The sequence below is a fragment of the Nyctibius grandis genome, chromosome 25 (genome assembly GCF_013368605.1).
Source record: "Nyctibius grandis isolate bNycGra1 chromosome 25, bNycGra1.pri, whole genome shotgun sequence".
NCBI classification, from domain to species: Eukaryota; Metazoa; Chordata; class Aves; order Nyctibiiformes; family Nyctibiidae; genus Nyctibius; species Nyctibius grandis.
The window spans coordinates 5370957-5393371 of record NC_090682.1 but is presented as its reverse complement, the minus strand read 5'-3'; the positions used below and the strand labels follow the sequence as shown (position 1 = coordinate 5393371).

The 22415-nt window shown below is 64.9% G+C and overlaps 3 protein-coding genes across 3 annotated transcripts; 1 reads left to right on the top strand and 2 right to left on the bottom strand.

Annotated features, from left to right (window-relative positions):
* The first annotated feature begins 6348 nt into the window (after positions 1-6348).
* Positions 6349-9948, top strand: RNF26 (ring finger protein 26). The gene has a single exon (XM_068418312.1). The coding sequence runs from the start codon at positions 6397-6399 to the stop codon at positions 7810-7812; it is 1416 nt and encodes a 471-aa protein (XP_068274413.1). The 5' UTR covers positions 6349-6396; the 3' UTR covers positions 7813-9948.
* Positions 9949-13635: 3687 nt separating this feature from the next.
* C1QTNF5 (C1q and TNF related 5) lies at positions 13636-16162 on the bottom strand. The gene is made up of 3 exons (XM_068418355.1): positions 16093-16162; positions 14986-15218; positions 13636-14666 (listed from the first exon to the last, which is right to left on the bottom strand). The coding sequence occupies exons 2-3, from the start codon at positions 15197-15199 to the stop codon at positions 14149-14151; spliced, it is 732 nt and encodes a 243-aa protein (XP_068274456.1). The 5' UTR covers positions 15200-15218; positions 16093-16162; the 3' UTR covers positions 13636-14148.
* Positions 16163-18046: 1884 nt separating this feature from the next.
* MFRP (membrane frizzled-related protein) lies at positions 18047-22184 on the bottom strand. The gene is made up of 13 exons (XM_068418417.1): positions 22131-22184; positions 21928-22039; positions 21549-21677; positions 21046-21207; positions 20722-20965; positions 20498-20628; positions 20243-20368; positions 20013-20089; positions 19742-19890; positions 19436-19566; positions 18765-18899; positions 18483-18610; positions 18047-18404 (listed from the first exon to the last, which is right to left on the bottom strand). The coding sequence occupies exons 1-13, from the start codon at positions 22182-22184 to the stop codon at positions 18180-18182; spliced, it is 1803 nt and encodes a 600-aa protein (XP_068274518.1). The 3' UTR covers positions 18047-18179.
* Positions 22185-22415: the final 231 nt, after the last annotated feature.

The following is a 22415-nucleotide window of genomic DNA, read 5'->3' as shown; positions in this document are numbered from 1 at the left end:
CCGTGCCGCAGTCCCACGCACGCAGCCTGGGTGGGAAGGTCAGGGCGCACGGGTCTGGCCCCAGCTGAGGCACGGAGCAGCTCTGGCTCTCCGGCAGCTGAGGGAATATGGGTGCCTGGGCCCCCACAGCTCCCAGTGCTCTCCTCCTCCAGCCCTGCTGCCATTTCTCTGGTGAGAGGCTGTGCCTGAGCAGGCAGCTCTGCCCTGGGAGCAGTGGGACTTGGTGCCAGATGGAAACCTGGGCACCGCGAGGCAGCTCGTGGGCACAGCCAGCCCAGGGCAGGGACGATTACCCCGGCGTTATCTGAGCATTGCAGGTTGCAGGCATGATCTGGAAGAGTGTAATTGCATTTGCCTTTCTCCTCTGGCTCCCGCTGAGCCTGGCTCTCCACAGCCGGAGGGGAGCGATGGCCAGCGTGCAGAGCCAGGCATGGGGCTGAGCACAGGCTGCATCTCAACACACACGTCAGCCCCTTCCACCTTTCCCTGCCCTCCCAGCGAGGCCCCTGGGGCTCGGCTGGGTCCTGCCGGTGCTGCTGGAGGGAGCTGGCCCTAATGCGGGCCATGAGCACCCTGCTCTCCTGCTGTGCGTGCCCTGACACGCTGCTCGGCATGCCCTGGGTAGGGACGGGGAGCCCCGTGCCGTCTCCAGCCCCTGCAGCCCCCGACCATACCGATGGGGCCCCAAGCAGCCCGGGTGGATCTGGAGGGGTCTGCAGGGTGCCCAGGGTGCTCTGTGTGCCGGCCGCAAGCCCCCCACCCGTGCCGGTGAGCGATGAGCTGTCGGCTGGCGCTGGCTCCCCGCGCGGCTCCGCGGTGGATGAAAGGCAGACGTGCAGGGCGGAAGCTGGCTGCCGCGTCCGCCCAGGCCTGCACCTCTTCACACAACGCCGTCAGGGCCGAGAGGGGACCCTCTCCCCGGGGACGGGACGGAATGCGGGCCAGCGCTGGGCTTTCCCACAGCGCCCAGGAACAGCCCGCTGGGGAACGGCAGTGCTGAGCCCCGTGCCTCGGGGCAGAAACCTCCGGGGCACCTTCCCACCAGCACGTGGTGCTGCATTCTGGGGTGCTTTAGAGCTCACGTGATGCATTGCAGTCTGGGGTAAGCACAGGGACCTGCCGGGGCTGTCCGACCTCTGGGTCCCCATTCCCTGGGTGGAAGAGCATGAGAGACAGGGTATCACATGTGCCACGAGGGCGAAGCTGCCTTGGGGCACCTCCACCCCGTCTCTGTCCACCTCTGGGAGCCCTCTTCGACACCGCTGTCCTACAGCTCAGGAAAATGCCTTCTTCCACCCCCCCCTTCCTCGGCTGGGTTCCCAGCGGCTTCTTTGTGTCTCCCCTCTCCTTCCTCTCCTCTTCTGCAGGGCCTTTATGTGGGGATTATTAACCATGGCTACGGGGCCTTTGTTTAGGAGGGGCCGGGAGCTGGGCGAGGGGCTGGGCGGGTGGAGGAAGGAAGGACGTGAGCGGAAGGGGGGAAGGAAGGTGACATCTGGATTTCTGTGCCGAAGGAGCACAATCTCCCAGGGCAGCTGCGCGGAGATGGCTGGGGGTTCGGCGGATGCAGAGCAGTGGCAAAGCCCCAAACAGGAGCTAGGCTGGATGGGGTCACCCAGCCCCACGCCACCCAAAGCGCAGCCCCCAGCATCCTCCCAAGTGATGGTGGAGGGATCGGACCCAGGAGCCCCAGGGCTCCAGCTCCCTTGCGAGGGCTGGCTTGTGGTGTACAAGCAGCATGGGCTTGGTTACGCTCCACAGGGAGCAGCGCAGGGGTGGCAAGGAATGCTGTGGAGCCATGCAGCCCTCCCCTCGCGCCTTGGGGCCCAACCCTCGCTATGTGTGGGTCAGATGGACGTGGACAGCTGGGGAGCGAGCGCTCCTGGGGAAACCTTAGCCAGCCGACGGCCACTGCCAAGGCGCAGGGGAAGGACCCCTCCGCCCGGGGCTGGCCCGTCACTCCACATCCCAGGGGTACGGGCTCCCCGTGCCCCAGAGCAGGTGCAGCCCTGGAACAGCGTGCAAGCAGCCACGTACTGCCCTCTTGCTCGTACGTGCGCAGCCAGGCCGGGCTGGTCACGTATGTGCCCCTGGCTCCTCTCCCAGCCCCAGTGCGAGGGGCTTTGGGGCCGGGGCTGGGTGGGATGGGGGCTGACGGGGCAGCAGAGGGACTCTGGGAGCCCAGGGACAGATATTTATAAACGGCCTTTTCCTTCGGAAGGCTTCCGAGTTCATCTGCCCCCAGCGCCGCTGGCCGGAAAAAGGCCCCATTGTCTCGGCGCCAGATGGGCCGGGGCCGGGCACTCGCCCGCACAATGGGGTGGATTATGCGCCCGGACGGCGGGGGTCCGGCAGCAGGGTGCCCAGGAGGAGCAACTGCCGCCAGCGCCAGCACGGCAACCCCACGGCACAAGCCGGGAGCAAGGCAGGAGGGGGCCCGGCCGCGCTCATCCGTCACCCCTGCCAACGCCACAGCTCCCGCGCCGCGGTTCCCAGGACGAACGAGGAGGAGGAGGAATGCCCCTGCCCTACGCTGCACGGCACCCAGCCTTCCCGGCCTGCTGCAGTGTCACTGAGCAGTGTGCTCCCCTCTGCCAAGGAGGGGAGGAGAACCCAGCATCACCCCCTGCGCTTGCCTGCGGTCCCAGGCAGTGAAGTCTTTGCCCCCTCTTTGTCTGCAGGGCTTGGGGCTCCCTCAGGACAGCTCATTAGGAGCGGCTGCAAGAAAGCATAATGAGATATCAGCCCCAGGCAGGTGGCGAGGCCAGCCCCAGCTTTGGGGGAGCCCCTCTCACACCCACGGGCTGTGGAGGATCCCTTTGGAGGGCTGCGAGGGCACACGGAGTAGGGGCAAGGGCAGGCAAGGGCTGCCTGGGAGAAGGCAGAGAGCAGGGCACAGTCCCCATGCCACCTCCCCGTACCACTGTCCCCGCACCCTGCTCGGCCCCACAGCACTGGGGACACTTCAGAGCACCAGGGCCCAGGGGAACTGTGGGGCTGGCTAGGCCGAGGAGGGATTTCTCCTTGCAGGACTTTCCCATGGAAGAGGACTTGCTTTTCCCAGGGCTGTCTGGCCAGGCTCCAGGAGGAGAGAGAGATCCCAGCTCCCTTCGTGGGGAGCCACACAGCCCTCCAGAAACACGTCGTGCTCCCCCTCTTCCACTGGTCTGCAGGACGAACAGAGGCAGGGAAGGTGCCCGCTGCCAGGGACCCTGGGGGAGATGGGTGCTCTCCAGCCCCCGAGCCTTCCCGTGGGCTCTCCCCGGCAGCCCCAGCCGTGCGGATGCCGGCCATTCCCTGACAGCAGGGCTGCGTGCCGCGGGGGATGCCATCACCTGCGCCTCCAAGGGTAGGCGAAGGCCAGAGGAAGAGTGAGCCACGCCGTCCTGGAGCCAAGCCGAGTGGGGACAGGGGACTTGGAGCGGATGCACGGGAATGAGCTATTGTTCCAGCCTGGCCCGCGAGCACAGGGCTGCGTCTGCCCAGCCCTTGGCGAAGGCATCCTGGGGGGACCCGAGGTAAGGCTGCTGGCAGTGCCCAGGAGAACCATGCTGGCTGGCTTCTCCCAGGCGCTGGAGCTGCCACAGAGCCGGGGGTCCCCAGGCGAGAGCACCCTGGGGATGGTCCCAGCTGCCCGGCCAGCCGCGAGTGTGCTGGGAGCACTGGTATGATGCCAGCAGGACCCACATCCCAGAAACACCCTTCCTGCCTCAGGGCAGCAGCAGGGCAGGACGTGCCCATGCAGCAAGCGCCTAGGGAGGCAGGGGAAGCTGCTGGGGACGGGGAAGCTGCATGTCCTCCTGCGCAGGCAGACCTGGAAGGAGCCGTGGTGGTCCCCAGCACCATACCCCAGCTCCGCGGCTGCAGGCTGTGCTGCCAGCCCTTTGTCTGCCTCATTTTTCCCATTCCTCTGCCACCCGCAGCCTGTTTCCAGCCAGTCTGTTGGGTCCTGCCTGGGGTACAATGCAAGGCAGCCCCAGCACTGCTGGCCTCAGGCTCCGCACAGCCCGGACCCCAGAGCACAGGGTCCTGATCCCCCTCAGCCACGCTGGGCTCCAGAGGGCTCCTCAAGCACCGTGACACCCGGCCCTGGGGTTGCTCCTTGCCTCGCTCTGCTTCCAGCTAAGAGCTGCAAGGACACAGCTGCTCCGAGGGCCAAGGCAGCCCTATAGCTGGCTTCCTCTGACTGCTCTGTTTCCCCGAAATGCGGGGCAGCTGCCTGGCTGCGGTGAGCTCAGCACCGGGAAGGCAGCTCAGAGGCATGATGCAGCAGCAGCCCCGTGGCCAGGCTCGGTGCCAGCACAGCCAGCGCCCTGCACAGCCCCTGGCCGGCAGTGGGTCTCCAGGCAGGGCCGCACACACATCCCGGGCTCCTGTGCCCTCCGGGTGGGCTGTGGTGGCCCTGGTTAGCACCAAGGCAGCCCGGTTTACAGCAGAGCCCCGTCCATCCTGTGCCAAAGGAGCACAGAGAGGCTGACGAGGGGGCTCACAAGCGGGGCCCATCCTGTCCTGCTGCCAGCAGCTGCCACAGCTGGGAGGGTGGTGGCATCATGCCCGGACCTCCAGCAAGTGTGGGGACAGCTGGGGGGACCCTCCTAGCAAGGAGTGCAGGCACCCTGGCAGGGATCTCCATCCCCCCCACAGGGCCCCAGGGAGGCGTTTTCCTTCCCTGCACCCCAGCCTCGCAGCCCCTCTGCCAGGACCCCCGCTCCGCTCTGCTTCAGCCAAATCAGTGTTCCAGCCCGAACCGATCCCCTGGGTGCTCCCTGCACCCCTCTTTGCCCCGTGCCGGGGTGCCTGAGCCCTGTGTCTCTCTCCAGCAGGTCTGGACGCTGTGGAGCCAGATACCCTACAGCAGGGGAGAGCAGGCACAGCCTCCCCTCTGCTCCCTAGAGCATGGAGCAATGATGGAGAAGCCCTGCTACGGAGCTGTGACCTCTAAACCCTGCAGCCCCTGCCCCTGCTGTGGGGATCCCACCAGGGCACGGTGCCCTGGGCACGGCAGGGACTGGGGCAGGCGCTGGGAGCAGCGGGGGAAGCAGGTGCACGGCCGGGAATGAGTGGAGCACGCCCAGCCCTTGGCTCGGCTCCTTTTTTTCCTTCTCCTGTTTGGTAAAGCAATGAGAAATCCAAACATTACCATAAATGCTGAAAGCATCCTGGCTTCGTCACGTGGGCACGGGCGCACACCCTACCGGGGGGATCCAAGCACCCGCTGCAAGGGAGCCTACAGCTGAAACCGGCCAGGCCGGGAGGGGACACAGCTGGCGGTGAGCCAGCTGGCAGGACAGACCCCAGGCAGGGACAGACAGACAGACACACAGGGATCTGCCATCCCGGCAGCCCCGCGCGTGCTATGGCTCAAGGAGAGCTGGATAGCACCAAGCAGCATCAGCCCATGCAGAGTGTGCCAGAAAGTGCCCCTGGCCCCGGATCCTGCCCCGGCTCTGGGTGTTATGGGGGAACAGATGTAGGGGAAGGGGTCCCCAGCATCCTGCTCCCTCGGGGCTCCTCCCTTCCTACCCAGAGGTGCAGTCCTTCCCTCCTTGGCCCCGCGCTGGCCCGTGCCTCCAGGGGCTGCAGATGTCTTTCCCATGGGTCATCCGTTCCACTTGCTCTCCCCTTCCTTAAAAAGCCCTGAGCTCCGGGGCTCGATTTTCCTGAGCTTGTCATCGCCGTCAGGGCTGGACCATCTCCTGGGGCACAGCAGAGTGAAGGCCAGTGACGGCGGCAGCCCCACGCCCTGCCCAGGAGCCTCTCGGGGGCTGTAACCTTGGCCCAGGCCATGGCCGTGGGTTTATTCTGGGACCTCCTGCCGGAAGCTGCTTGGTGGGGCGAGAGCAGCGCTGCCCTGGGCTGCCGCTGTCCCAAACGCTCCCGCCCCAGGGACCCGGCTAGCGAGCACAAGCCTTCCCCGTGCCACGGCTGAGGCTGTCACAAACTCATCACACGTGCGGCCCCTCCAGGGACCCTGGGGGTGGCGGGTACCACCTGCGCTGCTTGCGACCAGGGCGAGGGGGCTGCTCGCATGCCCCCCGTGCGTGCCGTGCCGTGTCGTGTCGTGTCGTGTCGTGTCGTGTCCCGGCCGCCCCTGCCCACCCGCCCCCGCCCCGCCGGGAGCGCGCCCGGGTTGCCCTGGCCTCCGCCGGCCTTTTAAACACGCGGCAGCCAATCGGAGCCGCCCCGCCCGCCAGCGGTCCCGCCCCCGCCGCGTCCTCCGAACCGCCCAATGGGCGGCGGGCAGAGGCGCGGCCCTCGCCTCCCATTGGCCCGGCGCCGCGCGGCAGCCCGAGCGAAGATGGCGGCGCCCAGCGGCGGGGGGGCCCCCAGCGGGCCGCGGCTGATGGCGGCGCCGTAGGGGCCCCGGGGGGCGCCTGGCCGCAGCCCGCGCCCGCCATGGACCTGCTGTTCGTGCTGCTGCGCGGGCTGCGGATGGCCCTGGACCTGCTGCTCCTGGTGCTGGACTTGAACTTCTTCCTGGTGTCCTCGCTGGTGTCGGCGCTGCTCTGGCTGCTCGCCGCGGCCTGCAGCCTCCCCGCCGGGGCGCTGGCCTGCTGGGACGGGCTGCTGCTCTCGCTGGCCTCCCTGGCGCGGGCGGCGTGGTGCCTGGCGCTGGGCGCGCTGCAGGGGCTGGCCGGCCTGCTGCGCGGCTGCTGCGGCGGCCTGGAGGGGCTCAAGGTGGTGGGGCACCTGCTGTCGCACCTGGCGCTGCGGGGCAGGGAGCTGCTGCAGCGCGGGCTCTGGGGCATGCTGGGCTGCGGGCAGGCCCTGGCCAGGCAGGTCTGCGAGGGCCTGGCCATCGGCACCAGCCTGCTGGCCTACCTCGTCAACAGCCTCGTCAACGTGTGCCTCATCGGCACGCAGAACCTCTTCACCCTGGTCGTGGCCCTGTGGGACTCCGTCGCCAGCCCCTTCCTGAGGGTCACGGACCTGCTGGCCGCTTTCCTGGCGCACATCTCCAGCGGTGCCATCGCCGTGTCCATCCTGCTGTGGTCGCCCTGCCAGCTGGCCTTCGAGCTCCTGGTCTCCGTCGCCGAGCTCTTCATCAACATCTTCTTCGTGAATATTTACGGCCTGGGCTTGCTCCTCCTCATTATAGTTGTCAGCGCCTTTGTCTTCAACCCTGGGCTGCTGTGGACGCTGACAGGCTATGTGGTGGGCTACTTTAACACGCTGCCTTCCTACCACCGCCTGCAGCAGGATGTGTGGCGGCTCTATCAGGTGGCAGTCCTGACGCTGGGCATGGCCATGACCTCCCAGGCCTGGCGCAGGTTGGTGGACTGGAGCCTGCAGGTGACCAACTGGAGCCGAGGAGGCAGAACAAGGAACCGGGAAAGCAACCAGCGAGGGGCAGCTGCACCCACCCTGAGAGCAGCAGCCCCTGGCAGGCTGATGCTGGCAGAAGTCGGCCAGCTGCCAGCTGACCACGAGGACCGGGTGGATGCGGAGCAGGTACCACAAGCACGTCCTGCTCTGAGTCGAAGTGCCATGGCAGGACAACGTCTCCAGCCGCCCAGGGAGGAACCGAGCACCTCCTCGGGGAAAGCTCCGAGGAAGCAGCAGCTGAATGCAGCAGCTGGGGATGGTGAGGGCACTCCGGATAATGACCCCTGGATGCTCCTGAAAGAACAAGAGGAACGTAAGAAATGTGTCATCTGTCAAGACCAAACCAAGACAGTCCTGCTTCTGCCCTGCAGGCACCTGTGCCTGTGTCAGGAGTGCACGGAAGTCCTCCTGCAGCAGGCCATCTACCAGCGCAACTGCCCGCTGTGCCGCCAGATGATCCTCCAGACCCTCAATGTGTACTTGTGAACCCAAGGGGTGGGTGGCTTGGGTTATTTTCCCAGAAGGTCAAGGGCACCCCTGTCTTTGCCTCTTGCTGGGAGGCAGAATTTCCCAGGGCTGCCTCAAGCAGCTTCCAAAGAACTAAGGATGGTGCTGAAAGGTCCAAAGGCCGTGGGGGGTGTCTGCTAGCCGCATTTGCTGCGTAACTAGATTGTAGCTCTTGGTAGCAAGCACAATAACTGATCTCTGCAGCAGGCTGAAAGAGTTACCTTTTTTTTGTTGACAACTTTTGCTGTTTCAGGGCCTGTTGCCTCGAGCCTGCAGCAGCCTGAGATCCAAAGCAGAGTGTAGAAAGATGCTCTAGTCCCTCCTAGCCAAAGCTTATGGAAAGGTTAAAGGCTGTGCCCTCCTGGGAATTGCAGGATTGTGGTATAAGGGAAGGGAGGGTTTTTCCCAAGGCCTGACCAGAAAACTACCTGGCAGACTGCATTCAGGCCTCTGTTTCCTCCTCCCCCCATCTAAGTGGGGGAGCTCCCTGGGAAGGGAGAAGTGTGCCCCTTTTGCAGGGCCTTAGGAGAGCAATGAGCACAGTCAAGCTTTTTAGGCTTTGCTACCAGAGGGCTGAGCCTGGCTCTCAGCTGGAAGAGAGCAGGGTTTCTGGGGTACTTCAGAATCACAGCCACTGTGGCTTTGGTTTTTGAGCTTCCTGTTCCCCTTGGCAGGACAATGAGGAGCTGTGATGAACGCGGGCTGCCTGCAGGCCGGCTGACTGCAGATCTCGGTGTTGCTGCCGCTTCCACACATCACCTATGCAAGACTAGTGAGCACACACATCAGGTTACTCATGTGGGGAGGCTGGAGGGAGTTACTCTTCCTGCAGGGGCAGTGGTGCTGCTTGGGGAGCCTGAGGGGTGACTGGCTGGCCGGTGCTCAGCCGTGGCAGCAGCAGCACACATCTGAGCCAATGCTGGAGAATCCTCTCTAGATAATACACATTTTCTTTAGGCTCAGAGTGCCACGGAACTGGGTGGCTCACACCAGTGCTTCCTTGCTGCTTCCCAGGCTGGGCTGGCTAGAGGGAGTAACTCTTTGGGAGGAGAGGGGACACCCCAAAACTCCTGGGAGCCCACTGAGACATTCCAGCTCCAGGCACAAGTTCTGCATATCTGTGCTGTTGATATGCAGTTGGGTGCATGGAGCAGTATCAGGACCATGGCTATCTTTGATTAGGGCAGGGTTACACTACTGTTCTGTCTTACTGTCTGTTAGAAATGTAGCTAGTTTTAGGTAAAAGTGTCCCCTGAAGTTTAATGAGGGCATCTGATCCTGGCTGGGGAGGCCCGAGATGGCTCATCCCAGCTTGATCAACCAGCGCTGTTCAGTGAATTGCTGGGCTGCAAGAGGGCCTTGCACTGAAAAGCTTTTCCTTTTCCAGCTGCTTGCCTGAGGTCAGCCATACACCACAGCCAATTTTGGCTGGAGCCAGACTGGAAAGAGTCTTGACTCCAGGACTGCAAGCCAAGAGCCTGAGAGCGGCTGGCATGGTCTTCCTTCTCTGTTCTCCTTCTTGATTAGTGATTTAAGCCAAAACAGAGGCAGCAGAGAGGCCAGGCCATACTGGGAGATGCCTCTACTCCAAAAAACTTGAGCTGTGGCAAGATGCTATCTTGTTGGCCAGTGGCTTTGCTCTGGGAGGCATTGCAGAGGCTGGTTGCCCCTGTGTTTGCAGGGGGCTGGAGGGACTCCCTGGGCCAAGCTGGGCTCCTGAGCGCTAAAGGGTGTTAGAAGGGCCTGGCCCCAGGGCTGTCAGCTGCTTCCACCTTGCTTCTCAGGGATGCAGAACTCCCTGCCCAAGCCCTGTTGCCCAGCCTCTTGTCCCTGTGCCTCCCCAGACATACATGACCCATGTTAATGTTTGCTATTGTTAGTGTATGGATCTTGGGCTGCAGTGTTTCCTATCTGAACCACAGGGGGGGAAGGACACCTCCCCATGACTGCAGTTTCTCCCCTCAAACCCTTTTTCTATTGTAGCAGTCACGCTTATTGTTTTAAAGCCTGTTTGTTTGCTGCCTGTTCATAAAAAAAAGAGAAAGCTTTGCCTTAAGTTTAACTCTTTGCACTACGGACTAGCTACTGAGCAGATTAAAGTCTCCTTTACCAAAAGCTGCCTGCTGTCTCATTCTGGGGAAGGGCTTTCTCTGGGGGGATGGGGTCTCCTCTCTGCTCATCCCTCACAGTGAGAGGAGGTGGTTGTGGATGTGCCTGGGCGAGGGAGCAGTGAATGCAGCTTGCAAGGCACCAGTGCTGTCTGCACCTTGCCTGGAGACATGTTTGGTGCTGCAGCCTCTTCTGGGCCCAGGAGCAGGCTGGGGTAGCTCTTGCTGGCAAGGGCCCAGGGCTGGTGGGCTGCTCCACTCCTAATTCAGGTCACTTTGAGCTGTTTAGTGAGGAGAGAAGCAATGGCTGCTTTGCCGAGGGGCTTGTACACACGGCTGCGTCTCTTTTCAGGAGCAGCTCCCCTCTGTACTGGAGTGAAGGAATCAGTGGTCAGGTTCTCCAGAGCTGGAGCTCCCCAGGGCCTGAGCAGCCCAAAGCAGAGGGTTCCCCAGGCTGGCAGGAACACATCTAGGGACATGTAATCCCTGCTTCTGCGTGTCCTTGATACCTTGATGTCTGCTCCTTGTGATGGAGGGTGTTGCCAAGCCTGACTGTCCCAGGGATGGAGGCAACACCCAAAGCACTAGGAGTCATGGAGCAGCAGGCAGCACAGGGCTCGGTCTTGCCTTGCAGAAAGGCTGTGACAGGCTCAACTGAGCTGAGCTATTGGTGAGCGGATGTGTTTGCTGCACAATGAGTTACTCCCTGGCCACGGTCTGAGCTCTTGGCAGGTTGCTGTGTGCTTTTTAGCACCCTCTGCTTCTCCAGCATCCTTGTAAATTGCTTGGAAAAATGTTTTGTGTCCCTGATGGGCAGAGACCCCAGGAGTTCTGGCTCACCCTGCCCTGAACTCACCTGCCTTGGCAGGGCTACACCAGCAAACTAGCTAATTTTAACCAGGATCCTCTCACATCTTGGCTGAAAACCACAGTGGGGAGAGAGGGACTGCTGGGAGGCCAGAAAGAGATGGACATCTGCTACAGGAGCGCAGCTCTGCCAGGCACAGGGCAAGCACGGGAAGGAGGGCTGTGCTGGCAGCCTGCCCGAGCCCTGTGGGGGTCTGGCTGCAGGTGGGTGGCAGCCCATCACAATGCCAAGACCCTTTTCCCTTCCCTAAGGAGGGAGGAGCATGATGCTGCTAGGTTACTCCAGTTTAAGAGCACTGGTGTGGTGGGGGCTGACAGCCTGGTGAAACCAGGGCTCCCCAGGCCCTGGGAAAATCCCCAGCATCTCTTTGTCAGCCCAGCTGCAACGCCCCAGTCCTAATGAACCGCTAGTCCCAGACCCGCGGACAACAGCCATCGCCTGCCTGACAGCAGGGAGCTGGCACGGCAGACGCCACAGATGCGCAGCAGCACGAGCAGCCAATGATAGCAGGCCAACAGGGAGGGAGCAGGTGACGATCAGCAGCGGAACCGTGGGGGGCCTTTGGGCTGCTCCTGGGCACCAGCTTTGCTCCCTCATTAGCGGCTTGGCACGGGGAGCCACACCGGGTCCCTGAACACCGCAGGAATCCCAGCGCCTGGGAGCCGCAGTGCCGAGGCCTCAGGGACACAGAGTGGCTGAGGCTGACAGGGACCTCGAGATCATCCAGCCCAGCACCCTGCTCAGGCAGGGGCAGCTAGAGCAGGTTGCACAGGACTGTGGCCAGTTGTGTCCTGTGGGCACTGCCCTATCTGTGCCCCTATGCTGAAGTGACCCCACTTCAGTCCTGTTTTCTTGGTAACAGAGTCCCTGCTGTTCACACCCGAGCCCTTTGCTTGCCCACCACATCCCCACCTGTGTGAGGCCTGTCCCCTCCCCTGCCATCCCCAGTTTAAAGCTCTCCTTACCAGGTCTGCTGGCAGAGGTCACCTGAAGATGACTGGAGAGTGCTCCCTGCACCTCGTCAGCAATGAGGGCGCTGAACCTGTGCCATAACCACAAGCTTTTGGTGGAATAGGAGCCATCCTTCTGCTGCCAGGAGTCACAGGACAACCTTCACCATCGAGGGCATTTCCACTTTCAAACCTGGCAGGCATGTGCTCTGCCACCACAATTGAAGGTTTGGGCTCTTGTAGGGTCTCAGATGATCCAGTGATATTTTCATGCCCTCTCTGATACCCACACAGCCTGCTGACCTCCTTCAGCAGCCCCGCTACTTGGCAGCACAGCTCCAAGGTGTACAAAACCACACACCTCTTGCAGGCTGCCAGGCAGGTACACTAGCCCCAGCCCGAGGCCCCAAGCTCCCTGTGCAGCTCAGGGCTAGCCTGTGTCCTCCAGCGTGGCAGGGAGAGTTGCTCCAATGGCTGCAGGGGACTGTGACCTTGGTGTGCCAAGTACATGCATGCTGCTCTGAGAAGAGGTGCTGGCACTTTTTTTTAAAAAAAAACAAAAAAACAAAAAAACCCACCCACAAAACCCCAAAACAACCCACATTCCCACACAAACTGCTGCCTCTGTCAGCTGCACTGCAGTACCTGTGCTGAACCTGGCTCTTATATAGGCTTCTCCCCTCGCACTGGCTAAGGGATGCTGGCCCCTCCCTAACCTGGGCTCAGCTGGAACAGGGGCTTCGAGCACCCCTTCCTTGGGGGCAGCTGGTAGAGCTCGTCAGAAGCAGCTGGAGCTTACGAGAAACTTGCCAGAAGTCAAGGTCTCCTGTGGCTCTCCTTCCCTTATCCTTATCTATTCCTTATCCTCATCTTTTCCTTATCCTCTTCCTCATCCTCCCCAGGCAGCAGCAGGCACCTTCGTGTTCCTCAGAGCATTCTCAGCAGTCCCCGAGAAGTGTCCAGAAGACCCAGAGCGCCTCAAAGCAAGCAGAGACCCAAAACTGCTGTGCCAAGGGCTATATCTGTGGCTGCCTCTGTTAGCTGCGCTCCCTACATGTGACAGGGACCAGAAGATACTCCCAGCCCCCACACACCTTCCCTGGCCTTGTCTCAAAAAAAGCCGTGTTCCTCCTCCCGGAACAGACAGCGCTGGCCATCGATCTGCTCTGCGGCAGTGTTTGCCCCTGAGCAGCTCTGCTTACAGAAAAGGCCATCGTCAACCCAAACAGACGCTTCCGCTGTAACCCAACCCTGCGGCTGGGGCCAGGAGCCTGCAGGATGGCTGGCAGAGCCCCAGGGGGGAGCGAGGCTTCACCCCCGGTCCCAGCACCTCTGCAGACCCCTATGGGCTGGGGGTGGCTCTTGGCACCGCTGGACTGTGCCTCTCCCCCCAGTCCCACGCAGCCGGGCGGGTTGCAGTGACGTGCCCTCGGCCCCAGGTCCCTGCGTGGTCCCCGGTCCCAGGACGGGGGGCTCTGGGGCTGTGGGCAGCCCCCTTTGGGGTGGTGCTGGCCCTCGGCAGGGGCACACGGGCTGGCCCCACGGCTGCTGCCAGCCTGCCCGGAGCAGGCACCGGGGCTGCGGGGAGGGGACACGGGGCAGTGTCGCCGCGGCGCGGGCCCTCGCTCGGGGATGCCGACGCCTCCATCTAGTGGCTCCCGGTGGCCCTGCTGCCGCGGGCGGAGGGCCAGCACCGGCCCCCTCCGGGCCCCCGCCCGGGACCCCCCACGCGGGACCGCGCATCCCTGGCACCGCCCTCGCTGCCCCCGCAGACCCCCGCGCCCCCGCAGCCGTGCCCACCCGAGGGGCCGGCCCGCAGGCACGGGCGCACACGCAGCAGGCACACGCGTGGCTGAGGAGCCCTTTATTGAGGGGGAAGGAGGAAGGGAAGGCGCCAGGGCGGACGGAGGGCAGGGAGCGGGGGTGACTGCCAGCCCTGGGGCATGGCAGACCCACGGCGGGCCGGGCCCCTCGCCGTGCCAGCGGCCAGGCTGCCCGGGCTCGCTCGGAGCGCGGGGAGAAGCTGGCAGCACGGGCCGGGGCACTGCGCCCATGCCAGCGGAGCTACGCTATGTGCCAAGGTGGCTATGGCGAGTAACATACGGCAGCCAGGTTATTGTGGCTCCCTGGCCCGGGCATCTTGCCCCAGACCCGGGTGCCCAAGATAATACTTAGCTCTTATACAGCGCTACTGAAGGGATGCTCCCTGCCACCCCCGGGGCGGCAGAGGGGCCGCAGTCCTGCCCTGCGCTGGGCGGCAGCAGCAGAGCGGGGTGAGGGTCCCGCTGCCCTGGCTCCCACGCAGCTGGACCCCGGCACTGCACCCCCTGGGGTGTCAGTGGCCTGGAAGGGGCACGTGCCCCGTCCCCGGCCGCAGCCGAGGGCAGGCTCAGGCGAAGACGGCGGAGTTTTGCCAGTAGGAGTAGACAAGGAAGCCGGTGAAGGTGCTGTCCGTCTTGACGCTGGCGTAGAAGCCAATGTAGTCCCCCACGCCCACCTGCACCCACACCTCGTCCTCGGGCTCCAGGCGGACCAGGGCCCCCCCCGAGAGCGAGGTGGGCTTGGGCCAGTTCCCGTAGTACTGGAAGAAGGAGGCGATGGACTGGCCGTTCTTCATGATGTCAAACTGGAGGCTGGCACGGTAGACGGTGGCATGGACGGCGAAGTAATAGAGGCCGGGCACCTCGCAGGTGAACTTGCCCGTGGTGGGGTCGTAGTGGCCCTGCTCGTTGATGAGCACCACGTCGAAGCGGATGGGCTGGTCGGCCAGTGGTGGGCTGCGTGACTCGGAGCGCTTGGCGCTGAAGGCCGAGCGGGGGGCCACTGCGCACTCGCCCTGCGCCCCCTTCTCCCCGTGCATGCCGTCCATGCCAGGGCTGCCCACTTCCCCGCGGGGACCAGGTGCTCCTGGGGTGAGCAGGAGGGGGACAGGGTCACCTCTAAGCCACCGCCACCAGCACAGCCCCCCACCATCCGAGCTCCCCCAGCCCCCTGCCCAGCCCCAATCCCACTGGGGTTATAAGCCTTCCACGGGATGCTGGGTGAATACCCGCTGTGGCCAGGGCTCTGCTGCAAGCAGCACAAACAGGGAGGTCTAGATGAATGTGCTAACTGGGCATAGTGGCAACAGAGAGTTGAAGAAGCGCCCACAGGCTGGGAGAAACCCCAGCCCAGGAGGCAGGGCAGAGCAGGTCCCCCTCCCCGGCCAGGATGTCTCCTTTCTTACCAGGAGGGCCCATCTCGCCCTTCTCCCCTGGCATCCCCATCGCCCCGTCGCGGCCGTCTCGTCCGTCTCTGCCTGGCAGACCCTGGCCCCCGTGCAGACCTGGGGTCCCCGGGATGCCCGGCTGCCCTGAGCACAGCCCAGGGATCTTGTTGTCTTCGATCTGCAAGGAGCTGGCGATGAGCCCAAAGAGGAAGAGGAGGAAGAGCTGCTTCATCTTGTCTGCCGTGGAGGGGCTGGAAGGGGGCAGAGAGGGGTAATGGCTCTGGGGACCTCAGCAAGAGGGATGGGAAACAGGCTTGCAGTGTGGCAGGGAGTGGGTCGGGGGGTTGGCGGGGGACTGTTCCTCCCTTCTGTCCCCTTTGCCTTTTCGGCTGCTCCCCACAGCAAGCCCTGCCTGCTGGCTGCACCTGCTGCAGCATCCCCGTTGCCGGCTGTGCCACCGCACCGTCCTGCAGCCCACCGGCGTGCCCCGCCGTGGGACGGCTCGCAGGGGTGCCGGGGCCAGGGAGCTGGGCAGGGGCTGCGGCACGAGGCGGTAGCTCTGTGCGTGCGGGTGGGGGCTGTTTGGCGTGGCCGCTGCCACATCGGCGGCGTGCCCGGCCACGGGCGTGCGTGGGGTGTCAGCAGGAGGATGGTGGGTGACCCACGAGCCACGCGTGGGGTGGGCTTGTCGCACCCGGGCGGTGCGTGCGGGGCGGCAGCTCGGGGAGCGCGGGGCTGCGTCGTGGCCCAGCCCTTGGCAGCACCCCCGCTGCCGGCGGCTCTGCTCCGTGCCTGGCTCCCAGGGGCACGGCTGTCCGGTGCTGCGGCATCCCCGGCCGTGCTGGACCACCCCGCTGCCTGCGACCACCCCGCTGCCTGGGCTGCCCCCAGCCCTTCCCACACCCACACAGCGAGAGAGCGGGGCCCCGCGGCCAGCACTGGCCCGCTCCCCATGGCCTTGCCCCGGGAAAGCTGCGCTCTTCCCCCTCCTGGACGCGATGGCTGCAACAAAGAGGAAAAGGAGGAGAAAAGTGTCTGTCCTCCGCCCAGGCGCTGGAGCCAGGACCCCAGCGAGTCCCAGCTCCCCCCGGCGCGGGGTGGACGGAGCTGGGCAGCCCCACTCACCGCGATCCCGCGGCTCCTGCCCCAGCGCCTCGCTGCTCTCCGGCGTGGAAGGGCTGCGGCTCTTCCTGGCCACTTCGCTCTGACGAAGGCCCTAGGAGAGGCAGCCTCTCCACTCCCCCCTCCTCCTCACGTCTCTCCTCCCAAACTCCAAAGGAAATCAAGAGCCCTGGGAGCCAAAAGCTACAAGACAAGGGGAAAAAGAAAAATAATCCCACGGTGACAGAAGTGCTGTAAGCAGGGGGAAGGGAGAGCGAGAGAAACAGCCCAGCAAAGGGAAAGGGGCTGCACACCACCTCGGCTGGACACATCTGGGCACCCGGCAGCGGGGCAGAGGGAAGGAAAATGGGAGAAAACAGGCAGCAGAGTGAAAGCAGAACAAGAGAAAGGCCAAGGGTGGGAAACCCAGCAAAGACAGGCAGGGTTGAAGCGGGAGAAGGAATAGGGAGCTCTGGGGGCATGTGGGTCCCCTGGCTGGCAGCCTCAGGGCTGTCCCCAGCAGCAGGGCTGGGGCAAGGAGGACGACAGGGCGCACACAGGCTGGCAGTGCCAGCCCCAGGAGCACCCACGGGAGCTGCAGAAGCCAGCCAGGGGGTGCCAGCGTGGGGCCTGGGGACAGCATGTGGGGCTGAGCAGGCAGGGAGGTACCCAGGGGCAGCAGGCAGGTGGAAGTGCAGGCAGAGCAGCGCTGCGGCCGTGCCAGGAAGCCAGGCTAGCCCTTAGGGGATCGCAGGGCACGCGGCAAAGCTGGGAGCGTGCCGGGCTTTCAAAGGCACTCCCAGCTTGCCTTTAACTCGTTCCAGCACCGAGTGCATCCAAGGGACACGGTCAGGCGCTGAGCGGTGGGGCGGTCCTGGGGCTGGGGGGAGTCCCTGTGCCCCCTAGCCAGCTTGCAGCAGCTGGGACATGCAGGGAGCGGAGGAGCTGGGTGGGCTCAAGCCCCCTGAGCAGGGGGGGCTGTGCGGGAATGGCCGTGCTGGCTGCAAGGGCAGAGCGGTGCTGACCCAAGCGTGTCCTGCTCCCGGTAACCCCAGCCAGCCAGGGGACTTCCCCACACGCTCAGGGCGGGTGAGGGCAGCGGGAAGCATGCCGGCACTGCTGGCTTTCTCCTCCGTATGCCGGTACCCGCAGCAGTGCGAGTGACATTGCTGGCTGAGCCTCGCTGCCCAGGGTGCCCGGGGCCAGGCTGGGTGCCAGCAGGGAGCCACATGACTCCTCTCTCCCAAGGTGTGAAGGGGTTGTTGTTCTTGGCCAGCTGGGAGCTGGTTTGTGGCCACAGGGTGTTGCCAGGCCTGTGGCCATCAGGGTGGCCTGAAGCCAGCACGGCCAGTTCAGCCAGCTGGGCCACAGCCGTTGCTGGGGTGGGATCCCCTCCCTGCACCATGGGACCACCAGCCGGACCCCCTCTGAGACCCATCCGTCTCCCTGGGGCCCTGCAAGCCCCCCAGCCCATGGAGGGCACAGCCAGCTGTCCATTCCCCACTGCCGTCAGGCAGTCTCCCCTGTGCCCCTCAATTCCTGCTCAGACCCCCCTCCCCAGCCCTGGCTTCCCTCCCTTGGCCCATGCTTCAGTTTCCCCTGGGGTCTGGCAGGACTCACACACAGACCCTCCCCAAATGATCCACCTGATCTATTTCGTTTGTCAGCTGCTCACGCTGTTTATTCTGCTGTGCACTGCTCTGGCCAACGCTCCTGGGGTTGGCTGAGGATGAGCAGGCAGCGCCCAGCCCTCTTTCCACCATCCTGCTGCTTGGCAGGGGGACTTCGCGTGGTGTCCCCAGCACAGCTCCAACCTGCGGGCACAGCCCCTCCAGCACAAGCCTTTCCCTGTAGCAAGGCTGGGAAGGAGCACCTGCTCCTTAAGGACATGGTCCTGTGGGCAAGCCCATGGCATCCGAGCACTGAGCTGAGCGCTGAGCAGAGGGGCTGACCCTAGGGCAGGCGAGGAGCTAGGCAATGGGGTGCTGCTGGAGGGGGCCACCCCAGCAGCTGGGTATGTGCAAAACAGGAGGAGGATGGGAGGGAGATTTGGGGTGGGGGAGCGGCTTTGGGCAGGCTGCTTCAGCCCCTGCTCCTCTTCTCTTGCCGGGTCAGGGCTGGAAGCACTCTACAGGGTCATTGGAGTCGGGCAGGATGTTGCAGTTGATGGGCCAGAGGATGCCGAGGAGGCCGAGGGACTGCTGGCACCGCAGCTCGGCAGCCAGGCACACGGCTCGGCAGGGCTGCAGGACACCCCCGTCTGGGGTGCACTTGGGCACGAAGAGGCTGCAGACGAGGAGGCGGAGGTGCTGGTAGCAGGCGAGCTCCATCAGCGTCTGCGGGAGAGCGGCGGTGAGCGTGGCACAGCGCGGGGTGGTGCGGGCAGCCCCGCCGGCGGCCCATGGGCAGCTCACCTGGTAGTCCCGCAGCACCTCGGCGGCTCCTGCCTGATCCGGGATGGCCAGCCAGATGTTGGGGAAGGAGGTGGCATTATAGCCCAGCCCCAGGCACATCTCCACTTCCACGGGCTCACAGACAGACCCTGCCACAGCGCGAGGTGCGTCACTTCTCACAGCAGCAGCAATGCCCCCCAGGCACACCCCGGGCAGGTGTTAGCCACGGGGCCACTGCCAGCGTGTCTCCCGGGTCAGGGGGGCTCAGGGGGGATAAGCGGAGCACCCGGGGGTGGCACTCACCAAAGGCCGGGTAGGAGACCCCAGTGCAGTTCAGCTCGTCGGTGCCGTCGGGGCAGTCGTGCCAGCCGTCGCACACGGACTCCAGCACCCGGCACTCACCGTTGCCGCAGGAGAACTCCATGGGGCTGCAGGTCTCTGTGAGATGAGAGGGGCCAGCACAGCAGGGCACGGGCTCAGGCACGGGCAGAGAGCATGCTGGCCGTGGCCTGGCTCGTGCCCATGGCGGCTGGCTTCCCTGCTGGGAGTCAGCCTGTTCCCATGCTGACCACCCCTGTCTCTGCTCTTCTTGGTCACTGGCCAGGGGACACACAGGTGAGGGGCTGCAGAGCAGTGTCACCCGGCAGCCACGGCCAATAGGTGACCATCGCTGGCCCAGCTTAGGGGGATCCCAAATTCCCTAAGTTTCTTAGGGGCAGCCCTTAGGATCGTGCCTGTGTGCAGGTGAGCCCCTCCAGGCCACAACCCCATGGCTAGGATCAATAGGGTTATAGGGTAATTCAGGTGAGGAGGGACCCCAGGGGCCTGTAGCCCAACCTCCTGCTCCAAGCAGGGCCAGCTGTGGGATGAGAGCAGTTTTTTCCAGGGCTTCATCCAGTCTGGCCTTGAAAACCCCCAAGGATGGTGACTGCACAGCCCTTCTGGGCAGCCTGCGCCCCTGCTTGGCTACCTACTCTCTGTGGCATTGCGGGCTTGGTACGTGGCGAAGAACCCGTTGTCTGCTACTCCCTCATCTGCCACGAAGAGGATGGTCATGACATGGCGTGAGGAGGTCAGGGTGGGTGGCAGCTGGTGGCCGCAGAACCTGCCGGGGGCGTGGGGTGAAGGATGGGGTCAGGGTGGGCAGCGGGGCTGACCAGCACTTCCCCAAACCCTGTCCTCCAGTGGCTCCTCCTCACCAGCCTGCCCCGTGCCTCAGTTTCCCCAGCTGAGCCACGGGAGGCCAGTGCACCCAGCAGATGTCAGGGGTGTGCCTGTACCTGCCCATGAGGCTGGCGGCCCCCGTGCCTGCGCTGTCGTGCACCTCCACGAAGTCGAAGCTGCAGTCCTCGTGCGACTCCAGGCTGAAGTTGTGGAAGTGCAGGTCGATGACATGGCCCACGGGCACTGAGATCTGCCAGAGGCACAGCTGCGGGGCAGGGGGCAACCGGCCGTGAAGCCGGGCAGGGGCACCTCCAGCTCTCCCCGGTGGGAGGTTGCCTTCCTCCCTGCCCACCCTCACCCTCCTCCCGCCTCCATCCCTCCTCTCACCTGCTGGTGTGGGTACGGCTGGGGGTGGCTCGGGCTGGAGAAGTGCCCCTCCAAGGCGGTCAGCGGTCCCCCACACTCTGGAGGGACACACACACACATGCAGCTTTACCCCAACCCTCTCCCTTCACCCTGTCCCCCCACTCCCCCACCCCTGCCTCCCACTGCCCATCGCCGTGCCCTCCGGCCATGTGCCGCGGGGGCTGTGGGCTGCAGGCAGGGGGCTGGCCCACCTTGGTGTTTCAGGCTGCAGTTGGCCTCATCGCTCTTGTCCCCGCAGTCGTGGAAGCCATCGCAGACGAAGCCGAGGTGGAGGCAGAGCCCCTGGTCGCAGAAGTGCTCATCCCAGGCGCAGCTCTCTGCAGCGCAGGCAGAGACAGCCAGGCTGGCGGTGACATCCCACTGGGTGCCCTCCCCTGCCACAGTGCCCCGGGAGACCCCCTGGTGCTACCCCCTGTCCTGACAGTGCCCGGGGCGGGGGTACTCACTCTCACTGGGGGCCACGGCACGGTAGCGGGCGCTGAAGCCCGGGGCACCCACGCTGCTGTCGGAGACGAAGGTGACGCGCAGGTGGTTGGAGTTGGTGTTGAAGGTCGGGGGGGCCACGTTGCCACAAAACCTGGGGACACAACAAGGGGTGACACTGCTCGCCCCCGGAGATGCTGACCCTCCCCACTGCACCGCCACGTTCCCGGGGTGTGAGGGGTCCTACCTGGTCGGGCCCCCCCGAGCTGGGGCAGGGTCCGTGCCATCAGCCCCCTGCTCCTCGTAGAGCTCCACGCGGTCGAAGAGGCAGGAGGCAGTGCCCTCCACGCTGAACGTCTCCATCCTCAGCTGGATGGTGAAGCCAGGGCCCACCTCGATGTGCCAGATGCAGAGCGCGTCGGGCGGGTAGGGGCTGGGGTGGTTGGGAGAGCTGAAGGAGCCCTCGGGGCCCCGCAGGGTCCCGCCGCAGGCTGCACGGGGCAACAGCGCGGGCATGAGCCAGTGCTGCAGGGCACCGCCGTCCTGGCACACTGCCCGGCGTGGGACTTACCCGGCGTGGGTGTGCCGGCTGTGGGCAGCCAGCTCTGGGTTGGGGTGGCAGCTGTTCTGGGGGCCGGGGGGTCCCTCCGGGTGGGTGCGGTGGTGGTGGCAGCGGTGCCACGGGTGGGCAGGGCTGCAGCTGGTGCGCTGGGTGGCCGCCGGGCTGTCACCTCTGTGCCCAGGGAAGAGCAGGGACAGGTCAGGCCCAGCAGGGAGAAACGGCTGCGGTGTGGGGAAGGGGCTTAGGAAGCCCACCCAGCCCTGTGTCCTGTGCTCCCACCCTGCCCCACATGTGTGCAGGTCCCCGGGGATCCCACACAGCTCTCAGTGCCCAGTGACCTTGCCACGTCCCATGGAGGTGGAGATCCCCCTTGCTCCTGTGCTTGGGGATGGGCAGACCCTGGGACATCCTGTGTGGGATGGATGCCCTCGCTGTGCCCTTCTGAGATGGTTCGGTGGCCCCCACCCCACAGTCACAGCCCATCTCCCAGCACTCCCTGCTCAGGCACTCACGGTGGATGATGATGCCCAGCAGAAGGGCGATGAGGAAGAGGAGGATGATGCTCATCAGGGCCACGCAGAGCCAGGTGAACTTGAAGTCGGCGCGGTACCGCCAGCCTGCCTGGCCCCAGAGCTGCCGGCCTGCGGGAGGGCAAGGAAAGTGGGCAGAGCCAGGGTGCTGCTAGCCATGCCCCCACCCTGCCACCTCCCTGCATGGCTGGCTGAGCCCTGGCGGGCACATCCCAACCTCTCATCCCCAGGGTGCTAGTGGGTCCCCTAAGCAGACCCAGAGCCCTGCGGGGAGCTTGTGCCAGCACCCCGCTCCTGGACCCACGACTGCTCCTGGCAGCCCCATGGACAGGGACGTGTGTACAAACCCCCAGGCTGGTACCGAGGCCATCCCGGGGCGATGCGGAGCTGGTCCCATCCTCGTCTGGCAGGTGCTCGGTGCTTGGCGCTGCCCGGGGCTCCTCACCCTCGAAGACGGGGTTGCAGAACTCGGTCTGCGGGAGAGCGGGTGCAGGTGGCACCACAGGGAGCACGCTGGGTGTCAAGGTGGGGACCCCTAGGCAGCACCCCCGCCCCTAGCCCTACCTTGCTGTGGTCCAGAGCCTCGGGGCAAAGCGTGATTTCGGTGAAGTCTCTCATCGTGGCGGGCGGTTCCCGGCGCAGCCTGGCTAAAAGCCTCCCCAGCGCGCTCTGCCCCCCGGCACGGCCGCCTGCCCCACCGCTCGCTCCTCCCCAGCTGCCCCCATTGGCCCCGGGGCGGCGTGGGGACCCCCGCTCCACGCACCGGGGCAGAGGCGGTGGCAGTGCCCGCTGTGCCTACACGTACCACCCCGGTGCCGGACCCCGCAGAGCCCTGATGTCCATGCCCGC

Excerpts from the sequence above, each read along its gene's own strand:
- RNF26 (XM_068418312.1), top strand. The coding sequence starts at position 6,397 with ATGGACCTGCTGTTCGTGCTGCTGCGCGGGCTGCGGATGGCCCTGGAC.
- C1QTNF5 (XM_068418355.1), bottom strand. The coding sequence starts at position 15,199 with ATGAAGCAGCTCTTCCTCCTCTTCCTCTTTGGGCTCATCGCCAGCTCC. Across the intron at positions 14,667-14,985 it reads GGGCGAGATGGGCCCTCCTG|GAGCACCTGGTCCCCGCGGG; the intron begins GTAAGAAAGGAG and ends TGCTCACCCCAG.
- MFRP (XM_068418417.1), bottom strand. The coding sequence starts at position 22,184 with ATGAGAGACTTCACCGAAATCACGCTTTGCCCCGAGGCTCTGGACCAC. Across the intron at positions 21,208-21,548 it reads GCTGGGCATCATCATCCACC|AGGTGACAGCCCGGCGGCCA; the intron begins GTGAGTGCCTGA and ends CCCTGGGCACAG. Across the intron at positions 20,966-21,045 it reads AGCCGGCACACCCACGCCGG|CCTGCGGCGGGACCCTGCGG; the intron begins GTAAGTCCCACG and ends TGCCCCGTGCAG.